General features: G+C 37.9%; 1 protein-coding gene across 1 annotated transcript in view; it reads right to left on the bottom strand.

The window, feature by feature from the left end:
- Positions 1-13,939, bottom strand: part of hfm1 (helicase for meiosis 1) — a 29,718-nt gene extending 15,779 nt beyond the window's left edge. Inside the window, exons 1-17 of the mRNA XM_072691010.1 lie at positions 13,863-13,939; positions 13,480-13,592; positions 12,212-12,470; positions 9,521-9,780; positions 8,417-8,458; positions 8,251-8,321; positions 7,876-8,008; positions 7,215-7,366; positions 7,023-7,100; positions 6,699-6,854; positions 6,161-6,361; positions 4,936-5,024; positions 4,795-4,838; positions 4,557-4,658; positions 3,419-3,564; positions 1,150-1,244; positions 881-1,014 (exon numbers count right to left, since the gene is read on the bottom strand). Coding sequence (XP_072547111.1) covers positions 881-1,014; positions 1,150-1,244; positions 3,419-3,564; positions 4,557-4,658; positions 4,795-4,838; positions 4,936-5,024; positions 6,161-6,361; positions 6,699-6,854; positions 7,023-7,100; positions 7,215-7,366; positions 7,876-8,008; positions 8,251-8,321; positions 8,417-8,458; positions 9,521-9,780; positions 12,212-12,470; positions 13,480-13,592; positions 13,863-13,933 — 2,146 coding nt within the window. The 5' untranslated portion in view covers positions 13,934-13,939. The remainder of the gene's footprint in view (positions 1-880; positions 1,015-1,149; positions 1,245-3,418; positions 3,565-4,556; positions 4,659-4,794; positions 4,839-4,935; positions 5,025-6,160; positions 6,362-6,698; positions 6,855-7,022; positions 7,101-7,214; positions 7,367-7,875; positions 8,009-8,250; positions 8,322-8,416; positions 8,459-9,520; positions 9,781-12,211; positions 12,471-13,479; positions 13,593-13,862) is intronic.
- Positions 13,940-15,958: the final 2,019 nt, after the last annotated feature.

Below are 15,958 nucleotides of genomic sequence, written 5' to 3'. Positions count from 1 at the left end.
TATATAATAATCACATTAGCATGGTCAGCAGTTAACAACCATCTATAACCAATTTACTCCCACTAGTTTAAGCCCTTAACACTCTAAGGTTTATTACACACTAAGGTGAATTACTCAGTAATTTACCAGTAATACAGAGCTATTCTTTACTAATAGAAATTTGTATTAACACTTTATGCCCTCCATCAGGCTATATGCTCTATAAGCGATTACAAAGAACAACAGAATATCCAAACAACACTAACAGAAGCATTATACATATATACCTATCCCACACGTACAAATATATAAGGCAGGTGTTTTAAATAGATGTAGCTTAACACATTCTTAAAAGGTATAAATATTATGTTTTATATATGTTTTGTTTTCAGTTTTTGATTTACTTTTACGTTTACATTTAATTCATGCTTTTAAATTATTATTTTTTATTATATTTATAAAAATATATAAATATTATAGATTTATATTATATCTTTTGTAGTCTTTGTTTGCTTATTTTTATTATTACTTATATTATTACCTCATTATTTTATGAATATCTAGTTGTCTAGTAATTTATGTCCTCCATCTGAACTATGAAATTTGTATTACTGGTAATACCATCAAAAACATTATGAAATATATATAAATTATATATTATATAAAAATATATAATTAAGTATTATAATTATATATTATTATAATATACCTATAATATAATTAGAGATAATATATGTTATATGTGTATAAATAATATTTTAAATTAAATATATGAATAAATAAAATAGAAAATAGTCCTAGATTAGTCACAGAATTGATCTAATTTTCTGTTGGAGTCACCTCTGTGTCACCTCAATGTAACCTTTATTATCTGGTGTGGAAACCTGTAGGTAGAACTTACCATAATGTGTTGGGTTCTTCAAGGCCCGTATATAAAGGAAAGTGGAACGAATCCAATCTAAAGCCATGTTCACGTCAGAGATGGTGTGAAGAACAATCTCTGCATTCAAGTGCTCCACCAAGTTTGTATGCAAGCTGAAGACAGGAGTTGAGTTGTGCATCCATTAGTGAATCAGGAAATGACACTGACTGCAGACTAATGAGTTCATCTGAGCTTTAGAAAGGTCTCTCTGCTAAAGACAAATACAAGATGATCACATGGCATCGTACCTGCTCTCTATGGTCTCTGATCCGCTCAAAAACTGCAAGTACTTGTCTCTGGTCTGAGTTCTGGTCATGATCACTGCAGTTGCTGATGTATCAAACTAAAAAAAGCAAAAGTCCACCATCATTCTCAGCACGAGCTGCACGAAAAAGATCGTTCACAACTGTAAGCATGAAATACAAGACCTTCACATTTCACAGATCCGTGGATTACTGCAAACCTCAGCTATAAGCAGCTGGGGTGCTAAGACAGGCAGCATGAACTGAAAGGCATCTTTTGTTCAGGGTTGTCTCCATGCTCTAAGGTCCCATGGTGACTGTAGCCAAATGTTGCGTTGCAGAGACAGAGTGTAATGTTATGTTGTGAGTAAAGGGATAGCTACAGAGGTAGATTCTCGTTAGCCTGGTATTTTTCCATGTTGTTAAAATACACTGAGTGAGTATCTTACCTACAGATAACAACCAAAATGCAACATCTCAAAGCACCTCTCACAGGACAGCGTAATTTCTAGAGCAGCAAGTTAGTTCAGTACTATGTGCATTGGTTCTGAAGATTAGTTCAGTACTATATGTTTAGTTTAGTGCCATGTGCTTTGGTCTTAAAGTTTAGTTTAGTGCTGTGTGATCTGGTTCTGAGGTTTAATTCAGTACTATGTGCCCTGGTCCTGAAGTTTAATTCAGTACTATGTTATCTGGTCCTGAGGTTTAATTCAGTACTATGTTATCTGGTCCTGAGGTTTAATTCAGTACTATGTGCCCTGGTCCTGAAGTTTAGTTCAGTACTATGAGATCTGGTCCTAACGTTTAGCTCAGTACTATGTGATCTGGTTCCTGAAGTTTAGCTCAGTACTATGTGCTCTGGTACTGAAGTTTAGCTCAGTACTATGTGCTCTGGTACTGAAGTTTAGTTTAGTGCTATGTGATCTGGTACTGAAGTTTAGTTTAGTGATATGTGATCTGGTCCTAAAGATTAGTTCAGTATTATGTGATCCAGTCCTTAAGTTTAGTTCAGTACTATGTGCTCTGGTCCTGAAGTTTAGTTTAGTACTATGTACTCTGGTACTGAGGTTTAATTCAGTACTTTGGGCTCTGGTCCTGAGGTTTAATTCAGTACTATGTTATCTGGTCCTGAGGTTTAATTCAGTACTATGTTACCTGGTCCTGAGGTTTAATTCAGTACTATGTGCCCTGGTCCTGAAGTTTAGTTCAGTACTATGAGATCTGGTCCTAAAGTTTAGCTCAGTACTATGTGATCTGGTTCCTGAAGTTTAGCTCAGTACTATGTGCTCTGGTACTGAAGTTTAGCTCAGTACTATGTGCTCTGGTCCTGAGGTTTAGTTCAGTACTATGTGATCTGGTACTGAAGTTTAGTTTAGTGATATGTGATCTGGTCCTAAAGATTAGTTCAGTATTATGTGATCCAGTCCTTAAGTTTAGTTCAGTACTATGTGCTCTGGTCCTGAAGTTTAGTTTAATACTATGTACTCTGGTACTGAGGTTTAATTCAGTACTTTGGGCTCTGGTCCAGAAGTTCAGTTCAGTACTATGTGCTCTGGTACTGAAGTTTAATTCAGTACTATGTGCTCTGGCACTGAAGTTTAGATTAGTACTATGTTTTGCCCCTTAAGTTTAATTCAGTACTATGTGCTCTGGTCCTGAAGTTCAGTTCAGTACTATGTGCTCTGGTACTGAAGTTTAGTTCAGTACTATGTGATCTGGTACAGAAGTTCAGTTCAGTACTATGTGATCTGGTCCTGAAGTTTAGTTCAGTACTATGTGATCTGGTACCGAAGTTCAGTTCAGTACTATGTGATCTGGTACAGAAGTTCAGTTCAGTACTATGTGATCTGGTCCTGAAGTTTACTTTAGTACTATGTGATCTGGTACAGAAGTTTAGTTCAGTACTATGTGATCTGGTACAGAAGTTCAGTTCAGTACTATGTGATCTGGTACAGAAGTTCAGTTCAGTACTATGTGATCTGGTCCTGAAGTTTACTTTAGTACTATGTGATCTGGTCCTGCAATTTGGTAAGTGCTTTTGTCATGTGCTTTAGTCCTGAAGTTTTAGTTCAGAGTTTTATTTTAGTACCAATGTTTTCTCGGTCCAAAGGCTATGTGTTCTGGTCAAGGGGTTTAGTTGAGCATCTGGTACTGCGTGCTCTGATCCTGAGGTTAAGTGCAATACTATGTGATCTAATTTTGAGGTAATGTTGAGTACTATGTGTTCTAGTCCTGAGGGTTGGTTTTAGTATTATATGAAAATATAGTGCAATACCTGTGGCCTGCCTGCTCTGCCAATCATTTGAAGCATGTCAGCCTCACTGTACTCCTCACAAGATCCAGCAGCATAGTGCATTGTGGACTTGATCACCACCAGGTGAGCTGGCAGGTTCACACCCATTGCCAAAGTGCTGGTGGTAACTGATTAAATAAATCATATGTTTATACAAAAATAATTATAGTAATTATTTATTAGTTATTATTAACCCCTTAAACAGCCGATGGCCCGCCGGTGTGCAGAAAGTGTTATTACAAAACTCTATTACCAAAGAACAGCCCCACCCGTTTGTACAGACGTCCCTGTAATTACTAAGTAACACACCTTGCTGCATTAAGGTGTCAAGCAACAAATCCCAACACCACAGAAATGTGGTTCATTAACATCAAGCAATGGTTACCAAGCATGTAATTATTTAATTAACAGAAATCACGAGTGTGTGTGTATGTGTGTGTGTGTTCATTGTATCGTTTACAAAAGCCTTAAACATGGCTTAGGCCCTATCTTACACCCTGTGCAAGGCGTGTCGCGATGCTCATTGCTATCTTACATCCTGCCAACAGTCATTTAAACAGCAACGGTGCTTGCAAATGTGTCTGCGCTGATGGGCATGGTGGTCTCAAAATGAGGTGTGTTCAGGTCAATTTCTGCCGTATTGCCATCTTAGCAAACACAGGAGCACCACTGACTGAAAACAACCTAGGCAGATGTCAACAGTCAGACGTACGTTGCTATCTTGGCAGTGGCAGTTGGACACGGCCAGGTAGCTGCACCATTAAAATAGCAATCCGCCCAAAGTCAGGCTGCACCTGCCTCTTAAAGGAAATGACGAGAGACATCCTGATTGGTTTATTACTGCACATTATGCCCAAAACACACCCATGATTAATTAAGAGACTTAGTACATGACTTTTGTGTGTTCCGAGTTGCACAAGGTGAAATTTTTCCGCCGTTATGATAGCAAAGACACACCGACACCCCCTAAATTAAGCTGCATGGTGCACGGTTGACAGCTAAAATAGGGATAAGATTAGTCAGCCAGATTTTTATAACCATTCTAACACTTTGTCTTACAGTACAACACTGTAAATAGGAGATACAGCTGTTTTTTGATGAATATGAAAGCAGCACTCACAGAGGACAGGCAAGTCACCGGCTGTAAACGCATCCTCTACCACCTTCCTGTCTGACAAACTGACACCAGCATGGTGATATCCAACACCACACATAATTAGATCTTAATGAGGGCACATGTGAGAAAACAGCGCATCAGTCCTCAGAACACACACGTCCCTAACAGCCAACAGTCTCTAATCCAGTGAGATTATTCTCCTGGTTTTCATCCACATTCTTATTAAATGAGATGTACTCACCCCTGAGTTTTGAATCCTGAAGAGAGCTGGCATATTTCATCAACCTGTGAGTCAGGAAACCAGGTGTCTTCACAGAGAGTTCAAATTTCATAACAATGGAGTTCTTCATATGAGAAAGATAATAACAGAAAGCAAACACACCGCTGTCTGTGATCAATACTCATCATGAATCTGGCATCCTTGGCGAGCACTGTGGCAGACTGTTGAACTCCTTTCCTCGTGGAGCAAAACTGAGAAATAAAATTTAAAAAAAAATCAACTCAAGAAAAACAAATTATTATAATAATTATAATATATTTATAATAATAATAGATAATAATATAATAATCATTAATATAATAATAATTAACTAATATAACTGTCAAAACACTCACTCACTGATAAAGCTGTATTTTGCTACTGTCAAAATATCATATTGTATGTATATATATATACATATATATATATATATATATATATATATATATATATATATATATACTGCTACATATTGTGATATGCAGATTATTATGCTCTTCTCTTTAGCAACATGATCTGTGAAGTCTGACAGTAATTGGACAGATAGTTTTTCAGTTTTTTTGAGTGTTTTCGAATAACATTTGGTGCTTTGCATCAGTGACACTGTGTGTCCTTGTTGAAACATAATGACATATCTTTTAAGATTAGATAAGACCCTCTTTTATTAGTCCCACAGTGGGGAAATTCAGTGTCACAGTAGCAAAAGAATAGCAAGATACTCTACTTTCATGTATTTCATGAGTTGTGTGTAGAAGTCACAGAATTCACACCTGTTTGAAGCATATCAACAACATATGGTGTTGATATGCTAGCCTGCATAAAGTACATCCTCCACACAGCTGTGTATGTTGGCTTGCCACATAAATATATCTCAATTTCTACTTTGTGGTAGAAACTGGCCACATTTCACACACATTTTCATTGATTATGTTTGTTTTGCTACAGGTATCTTTGTATATGTAGGATGGAAAGCTCAGCTGGTTTAAACAACATTGAATCATACAGATAGCCACTTAGTCTGTTACAGTTAACTCTGCCTATGGGGGTACTACCTTAGCCTGAACTCTTCACAAACAGAAGGTGCTGAAAGCAGAAGCTGTAAGAGTGCCATGTGGCTGTTTATGCATAACATTAATTTAGTACAAACCACCTCAGGCTAGCAGGCGCCCACTCTACTCCACATTTTAGATAATGTATATACAGAGCGTGTGATGTAAAATATTATGCCATGCAACAAAAATGTTGAAGTACTAGCACCTCTAATCCATCCAGTAGGGCAGTCTTCTGCAATATCAGCACTGTTTGTAAATCAGGATTAACAAACGTTATATTATGCAGTCATTCTCACCACCAGTGTGGGCTTTTGGTCAGAGTAGGTCTGGATGACACTGGCCATTTTGTAGTTAAGTGAGAGGTCAAACTTGAATTCATTCTGGTTGTGTCCACAAGGGAATCCCAGCACGACTTTCCTTAGTTTCACAGGCCTGTGACTCTCATCCATCTCCAGACAAGTGGCTGGGCCCTGGTCATCCGATAACCAGTCAGCTATCTTTAGCGTTAAAGAGAAATATCTTCAGTGAATCACTCCACTAAGGTAAATAAACATCTTTAACACTAAGTGTCTGCATTTCACTCTCCCATCTAGAGGCTTTAACCCCTTAAACAGCCTATGGCCTGCAGGTGGGCCGAAAGTGTTAGTAAAAACGTCTATTAGCAGAGAATAGCCTCATCAGTTTGTACAGAAGTTACTGAGTAATACCCCTTGGTCTGTATTAAGCCTTGAAGTGTTGAGGGATTAAACCTTAATTTTACAGTAGATACTAAATAAATAATATGTATTTGTATTAATATTTTAAAAATAAGTATATATATATATTGACCCTTACATCACAAATGTTAGGTATGGTGGCAGAGACAGCAACAAATCTCATGCGGTTTGTAGCATCTGGCTTTTCAGCCATGCAGTAGGAGTGCATGGTTTTCATTCTGCTGACCACAACCTCAAGAGTAGGTCCTCGAGTTGAGTCTTTCACCACATGTACCTACAGCGCAGAGTGAAATGGTGTAAGAGAGTACCAAACAAGTATTAAAATACACTTTATTTATGCTGATGATAACTGACACGGACACTAAATCATGATTGTAGTTGTTTAAGTTAATGCCCTGTAAGCGACAGTAAATAATAATAACAAAAATTACATCATGCAAACCTCATCAATAAGGAATAGCTGAACTGACTGTAAGAGACAGTTATTCTTCCACTTCCTTGTCATACTGTCCCATTTTTCCTTAGAGGAGAAAACAGATTAATGCATCATTCAGTTTAAATGTTGAATCTCGATCTGATTGGAAAAAACAGAGTTTGATGTTCTGTTAAATAATGTTCAAGAAGTATGACTTACTGGCGTTGTCATGATAAGATGAGCATCCTGTATCTCAAAAACATCCTCTATCTCAGTGTCTCCAGTCAGTTCTTTGCAATTCAGTCCAAGAGGTCCAAATTTCAGCTTCCAGTTCTCATACTGCTGACTGCAAAGGGCCTTAATTGGTGCCACTGGGAAGAACGAAGAACATTGCAAATGTGAAAATACCGGTGAATTAAAATAAATTATTACTTTAATTAAAACTGGACTTTGGACTTTTAGCAATGATTGCCTTGATACATGTTCACTGAAATATTAATGTGGACCTCATAACATCTATATATTTAAATCAAGCAATTTTTAGCAAAGCTTACCAAAAGAGACAATTTGCAATTTCGACAATTTTCGAAAATGAAAACAAAATAAGCCGATATGCTGTGATTGTGCACTTGTGTATCATCAGGTAAAATGTTCCCCACACCTTTCATTTAAATCAGTACAGACAAACATGTCTAACCCCTAAACCCCTTTAGACTTTGTATGTAAGCCCATACTTCATTACTGTCATGATTTACCTATCATTAATCAATTTTATAGACCCTAACATATAGCCATGTGGAACTCTGGATAGACTGGATAAATAGCTAAACAACAGGGTTCACGGGGTTAATAAGACAATATGAAATATAATGATACCCACTGTAGACAGCTTTGACATTGTGCCATGGTTCTGCGGTCTCCATGAGCAGTCGAATAATGGCCAACTCAAAGAGCACAGTTTTCCCTGAGCCAGTGGGGGCACAGGCAACAAAGTTCTTGCTGGTGTAAAGGACCTAAAACACAGCAGTAATTGGAAGAAACATTTATAAAAGCATTTTAGCACTGACATGTAAGAAACCTGACAACCTGCTGTTTTACACCTGCCTTTCTTTTTAAATCTATCTCTACTGTTTTTACAAACATCAAAAAATGAATAAACTGGGATACCTGTGGTGTAAATGTATGCTAATGATGTTATATGATTTCCATCAGTTCCATGTGTTCAATACAAGGAATGTGGATGAATGATACTTACATCATCCAGTGCTTTGGACTGTACATAGTTGAAGTAGGGGAACTCTTTGAAGACACTTCTAAATTTAGCAGCTGTGTGCTGGTCATTAAGGTAATCATGAACCTAGTCAACATTACAGAACATACACAAAAAAAAAGGAAATAGCAGTTTCCTATCATCAGGATACGTATTTCTGAGATGGGGCGAAGGGTCTCTGGTCCAGATGATCCTTAAATTGCCGTGAAAAAAAAATATTTTTATTTAGAAACAACACGTGCTATCCAAAATCTGCAATATGCATATATAACTTAGTGGGTGTCGCATCACTTTCATACACAACTGATGCTAAAGTTACTATGACAACATAGAAATGAGAAAAGTATTTACACAGATTTTAATGAATGAACCCATACCAAACACTACATACTATATGGACAAAAGTATTAGGACGCCTGCTTATTCACTGTTCGGAAAACAAGGGTATTAGAAGAGTTTACCCTGATTTTGTTGGAGTAACTGTCTCTACTAGGATTAGGGCCAGGATGATGGTAAGGATTAAGATTTGGGTTGAGGTTAGGGTTAGGATCAGGGCCAGGATAATGATGAGGAATAGTTTTTGTTGGAGTAACTGTCTCTACTGTCCAGGGAAGAAAACATTCTACTATATTTGCTTAGATTTTATTAGATTAAGCGACAACAATGTTAGTGAGGTTAGGATGTTGAATGATCACCAGCTCAATGCTGGGGGGCTTTTTACCCCTCTAGCCCACGTCTGGCATTAGGCAGCATGGTGCCAATAGGGTCATGATGTTTATCTACTCCAGAGAGTCCTATTCTATTGGCAGTACTTCTTCTCTACAGGGACTAGACAAGCTGTGTGTGCATTTGCACATCTGTGTCAGCAGTGAGTGCAACTTAAAGTAGCTGAATTTATTCATTAGAAGAGGTCTCTACAACTTTAGTAGGATTATATAAAAACTTTGATTCATCAATACACAGAATAAAAACTCCTGTGATTAGTCAGGATGCTAATAGCAGACAATAAAACACACTTATGACTTATGGGCTTATTTACATATTCCAACTTTCATCAATATCAGTATTGCACATGTCGATATTAGAATAACCATTATATAAAATGCCTTTACACTTCTGTTAGAGTAACACCTCTACTGCCCATAAAGGTTACAAAGGTGAACAGCAAATAGGTACTATGGTTACTATGGGAATAACGAGATGTTGTGCAGCACAACTAAACAGAGTGTTAAATGTGTAGATTAGTGTGTACTACCCTGAATATGAATGGGCTTGGGTGTCAGAGGGGGAACGTGGGCTTTTTTCACACCGGTGTCATGCTTTTGTTGTGGAGAACTGCATTCCTCAACCTGGCCTGGCTCCAGGAAGGGGCTACAGGTAGCAACAGTGTGCGCTGTAGTAGGATGCTTGGTTGCCATAGAGACCTGACCGAGGCTGTGGTCATCCACTGAGGAGCTTGTTGGACTTGAGGTACTGAAGCTCGCCAAGTCCATCCTCATGGGGGCTTTGAACAGCCTACAAAAATGAAAGTAGTAGAAACATCATGGTGGTATTTTGTAGTAATGCCAGCAGACTGATGATAATTAACTCATATAATTATGTTATAACGGTTAAATATGATGTAAGTTGTTGTACATTACATAATAAAACTGGAATATATTATATATTATATTTCAAAACAAAATTTTGACACAACGTCCTGCTGCATTATGGATCTGACCCACAGTATTATCTGGTATCTGGTAGTTAGTCGGGTATTTGTCAGAGCTGTGTTTATTGGCAAGATGCTGGCGATGCAATACATATGACGATCCTGTAGCTGCTGCCTGCATCAGATACAGAACCCTGATGCTGGCCTACATAGCCAATACTAGACCAGCCCCTCCGTACTTGATGGCAACGGTCAAAACGGTCAAAAGCATGTTGCAAACGTAACTCGGTCCTGCAGATTTCTCCTGTACAACATCCGGAGAATTCGACCCTTCCTCTCTAGAGAGGCCACCCAGGTGCTTATTCAGTCTCTCGTCACTTCCAGACTTGACCACTGCAACTCTCTTCTGGCTGGTCTCCCTCTGCGCACCATCAGGCCCCTGCAACTCATCCAGAATGCAGCGGCACGGGTCGTCTTCAATGTCCCTAAATTCAGCCATGTCACTCCACTGCTGCGTTCTCTTCACTGGCTTCCTGTAGCTGCTGCCCGCATCAGATTCAAAACCCTGACTCTGGCCTACAAAGCCAAGACCAGCCAGCCCCTCCGAACTTGATGGCGATGGTCAAAAGCCGATCTGCACCAAGAGCCCTTCCAGCTTCAAGTACGGCTCGGCTCGACCCGCCATCCTTTAAGATCCACGGAAGACGAGCGTCCAGACTTTTTACTGTCCTGCACCGAAGTGGTGGAACGAGCTTCCCCTGGGTGTCCGAACAGCAGAGTCCAACTCTCACTGTCCTCAAACCCAGACTGAAGACCCTCCTCTTCCGAGAGTACTTGGACGAATAGAGTAATATGGTCACCTTATTGTCTTGTGCTTAGTAATGTCTAAAGCTTAAAGGTACCTTTGAATTATTAGTCTATTCTAACTAGCTGAGGTTTTTCTTGGGTAAATAGTGAAGCACTTTTGTAAGTCGCTCTAGAGAAGAGCGTCTGCAAAATGCCTTAAATGTAAATGTGAAAGCTGATCTGCTTAGGTTTTGGGTTAAGGTTATTATTAGGGCTTGGATGATGGTTAGGATTAGGTTTTGGGTTGAGGGAACGCTTAGGGACAGGATGAGGGTTAGGATTAAGTTTTGTGTTGAGGTAAAGGTTAGGAAATGTTAGGTTGAGGTTAGGATTAGGGACAGGATTGTCACGTCTCCCTCTGTACTCATCGACCATCTGAACTCCAATTCCCAGAATCCTCCATCCCATGACATCACTATCATGCCATTCACCACAACCAATTAGAGACTGTTTACTCGCTCACATTCTCCGGAGTACAGGCTTTGACTCTGGATTGTTTCTCATTTTTCTAGTTCTGTATGTTTCATGTCTGCCTTGTTAGCTGTGTTTCTTGAGTCTTGGTTGATTGTCTTGGTTATCAGTCTAACTCAAGCTCCTTGCATTAAAGAAGTCTTGTTATTTTACATCCGCAAGCATCTGGTTAGTTTCCCAACCATCACAAGGATGCGGGTTAGGATTAGGTTTTGGGTAGAGGTTAAGGTTAGTATTAGGGCCAGGGTGATGGTAGGGATTAGGTTTTGGCTTGAGGTAACGGTTAGGGCTGAAGTTAAGGATTAGGGTTGGGATTAGGTTTTGGATTGAGATTAAGGTTAGGGCCAGGGTTTGGGTTAGGTTGTGGGTAAGACTGGGTTAGGATATTTAGTCAATATCGTGCAGCCCTTAATCTGAGTAAACTAATTATTTTGGGGGGGGATCAGAATAGTGGGATCTAAAGTTAGGGTTTAAGCACAAAATAAACCACTGTCTGCCCACAATCCTGCATTTTTGAGAATAGATGCAGTATTGCAAAATATAATACTGTGACCGTTCAATATACCAATATTTTCTTACACCCCTGTTATTTGTTTACATCCAATGATGTGGTTAAATTTGCTTGTGTCAGAAAATGCTGCATGACCTACAGTACATGATGACACGATTGTCTCTTTGATATTGAAAATACAGATTATTATTATTAATATTAATAACATTTTAATAACATTTAATTTTTTTATTTGTAATTTTACAGTGATTCCTTCAGTAAAGAGAGAGCAAGGGCTTGCTTGTAAGCTTGTCTGTGCTCGATTTAGGACATTTTGCAGCTTGCAGCAACAAATGTAAAAGTAGCAGTCTAACTGAACATGGCAATTTCTAAGGTAATGTCAACAGAAAATATATTATATTTTTATTATTAAAATATGTTAGCCAATTAAACAGAAAAAAGCCACCAAATGAAAATATTACGCTTACCGGTTCTTAACCTGTGAGGTGGCACTGGGACGACATGGTCTGGTTTCCACAATGTTACCAAATGTCTGTGAACCAGGACAGAACCAGGCTTGATCACTGCTGTCAACAATGTGTTTCCTATCGGAAGGAGTTTGAGATGTCTGCACACCAAATATCTCCTGGCTTCCTGTTTCTCCTGCCTGTTTTTGGACTTGGATTCCAGCACTGACAAAGGGTCTTCGGAAAGGCGGCAAAAACCTTCTTATCTTCTGAGAGTAACCTTTGTGGACAGGAGAGATGTCAGTCTAACACAAGCATAAGACATTTCCTATTCTTCATCAGATGTATTGAAAATGGTTAATGGAAAAAAACTGCCATTTATTTATTCATATATTGAATAATATATTTATTATTAATTATATTTATTGAGAAACTTTTTGTGTGTATCGTCTTCTATGGACTAAAAATTGGCAAAAAATTGGCAACTTCACAGGAGAAGGAAAAAAAATCATCTGAACTTTCAATGGAGATTCAAAAAACTACAAAAATAGATACAATAGATACATTTTTGTGTGACAGCGACTATATGACGTTGTTACACAGTAAATTTAACAGTGTTAAATGTTAATCGCTCAAATAGAGCTGTAGTTACATTTAGTAGTGTTGGGGAAGCTATCAAAAGGAGTCCAAACTAGTATGTCTAGAACCCTTTTTCAACATTATGTAGTGTAACACTAACCATAAAATACCCTAAATATAATCAACAGTGTGAAATATATGTTCCCATGCAACAAAGGGTTAAAGTTTACTGCTAAATTTACTGTGTACTCTTACAAATTCTTCTTCATGAACAAATGTACATGGAAATACACTACCCAAATGTCCAAATGTTTGCAGACACCCATTCTAATAAACACTTGCATCCACTTTTGGTTCCACCCATTGCTGACAAAGATGTGCAAATGCACACACAGCTTGTCTAGTCCCTGTAGAGAAGAAGTACTGCCAATAGAATAGGACTCTCTAGAGCAAATAAACATCATGAACCTATTGGCTCCATGCTGCCTAATGCCAGGCATGGGCTTGAGGGGTATAAAGCCCCCCAGCATTGAGGAGCTGTGGAGCAGTGGAAGAACTGTGTTCTCTGGAATGATGGATTGTGGAGCTCCATCCAGTACTTTTAGGATGAGTTGGGGAGTTGGGGATAATGAGGTGGGGTGGTGACTCTTATATGTGAGTTTATACACAGCTCTGAGGATTAGAGGCCTGCTGGATGTTTCTTTACTCACCAGTTGAAGACATGCATTCTGCCTCTTTCTGGATGGCTTGAGTTGCTGGTATTTCTGAAACTGATGGTGCAGGATCCAGCTGCCAAGAATTGTGCCCCTGACATAATGGGTTCCTATATGGATGGACAGACGGACAGAACTTACGACATATGTTGGCATAGCAATGCTTTATCACTTCCTGGTAGTATAAAAATGGTTTAATATGATAATATTTTGTGTACCAACCTGCCAAAACTGCACTATTAAGATTATATATATAGTAAATACCTAATCGTATTAGTGTGTATGGTTTTTAACCCTAAATTTACACCAGTTTGTTGATGATTCTTAAACCTCAAACCCATTTTGGAGCCACTAGTTGCCTCTGAATATAATTCACTTACACTTTATGGACCACTGGCCTGTCAAAAAACAGGTTGTCCAGGGGTAAGATGAAGTCGTCACACTCGGCCATCTTCTGGGTCAACTAAACACGCCCTGGTCACAGATTCTGTACATAAAAGTCCGTCTGTAATTAACTAACCATCATCCACATCTCAAATTATCAGCTGCAGATGAATAAACTGAAACCGTACAAATATCACTTTTTCATTACATTAAAGGCAGATTATACTGCAGATATTGTGGGTAGCAATGTGGTACCATATACCCAATAATACATAAAAAATGAATTTTATTAAATTATTATGCGTTATAACATTATAGCTTAGCCAGCTATTCAGATGAGTTGGCTAAAGGGTTCTTCAGACTTACCACATCCTCTGAAAGCAGAAGACTCTTTCTCTGCATGTCTGTTTATGCGTAACCTGCAAATAACACAATCATATGTGAAAATTTGTAAAAATAACATAATTAGTTAGCTACTACTTTTCATTGGTTTGCACTAAGCTAACTAGTTTAACCTGCCCTCATCTGGTCTAATGCGGCAGTGCTACATTAAACAGCGCTAATATTTTTAAGTCATTTTAGCCTAACTATTCCACATAATGTAGACAAGAACGTATACTCGTCCGTGTTTCCTCAAAATACAGAATACTGTTTTAGCAAGATAGCTATATAGTTTAAGATTCGATGAGAGTTGGCTACTAAGGTAGCCTAATTTGCATACATCTCATGTAAATTACCTATGGTATTTTATGTAAAACCGCATTTGTAATGTAAGAATAAGTTATTAGGTTTTCTTGCTTTGCACACTAAGCTAGCTAGCCTAACTTCATCTGGAGTAATCATAGTGGTTTGTTAAACAGCATTAAAAGATTGCTATCCCATGAGTGGATACTAGTTATTTTAGCCTAACTTTTCCACATCATGTGTAACTTAGCTATGATAGTTTTACATTACATAGTATTAATGTATTACGACACATAGTTTTGCATAGTATTACACGTAATTATTTCCTCAAAATACAGAATACTGTTTTAGTGAGATAGTTTAGGATTATATGAGAGTTGGCTCCTAAACTAGCCTAACTTGCTCACATCTGGAGTAATTTGGTAGTGGTTTGTTAAACAGCATTAAAAGACTGTTATTCAATAAGCAGATTAAAGTGCTTATTTCTTTAAAATACAGAATAATATTCTTTTATGAAGTTTAAGATGAGAGTTAGTTACTAGGTTTCAGTGGTTTGCTGGCTGTCTTAACTTGCCCTCATCTGGTGTAATAGTGCTAAATGACCTATGATACTTTTCTGTAAAACAGCATAAACCTTTTTAATCCGAATATTTTTCTTAAAATACAAAATTTTAGATAATATAAGAATTAGTTATTAGGTTTTCTTGCTTTGCACACTAAGCTAGCTAACCTAACCTTCCTTCATCTGGAGTAATTTTGTAATGGTTTATTAAGCAGCATTAAATGATTGTTATCCCATACGCAGATTACAGCTCTTATTTATTTAAAATACAGAATAATATTGTTTTATTAGATAAGTTTAATATGAGAGTTATTAACTGAGTGTTAACTACTTGCTAGTGCTAGCAATCCTGGTGTTATTTGGCAACGTTACTGTCACCCTATCTAGTCAGTTTTTGATCTTATTTGCCTTATAAAAGACAAAATAACAAGTTAAAGGCGTCTAATTGAGTTTAAATCACTTTCTTTATATTATAAAGTCATATTTTAGATATATTTGAGTGAGTTTGCAGCTAGCTAAGTGTAAAAGGCAGCTAATGCTAACAGTGGCGTTTTGGTCAGAGCGGTCTCGCGACACTAGCTAGCATAGTTAGCTATTAGCTACCCCATCCTGTGCCCGCCCGCGGGTTTTAACTCCAAAACAGCATAATCTAATATATTTTAGCGCCCCTAATATTGTTTTATTAAGTTTAATATGAGAGTTAACTACTAGGTTTGATCGGTTTGCACTAAGATAGATAGATAGATAGCTAGTGCTAGCAATCCTGGTGTTATTTGGCAACGTTACTGTCACCCTATCTAGTCAGTTTTTGATCTTGTTTGTCTCTTAAAAGACAAAATAACAAGT

This window comes from Salminus brasiliensis, chromosome 11 (genome assembly GCF_030463535.1).
Source record: "Salminus brasiliensis chromosome 11, fSalBra1.hap2, whole genome shotgun sequence".
In the NCBI taxonomy this organism is placed as follows: domain Eukaryota; kingdom Metazoa; phylum Chordata; class Actinopteri; order Characiformes; family Bryconidae; genus Salminus; species Salminus brasiliensis.
Note: the sequence above shows the minus strand (reverse complement) of the source record. Positions and strands in the feature narration are given on the sequence as shown.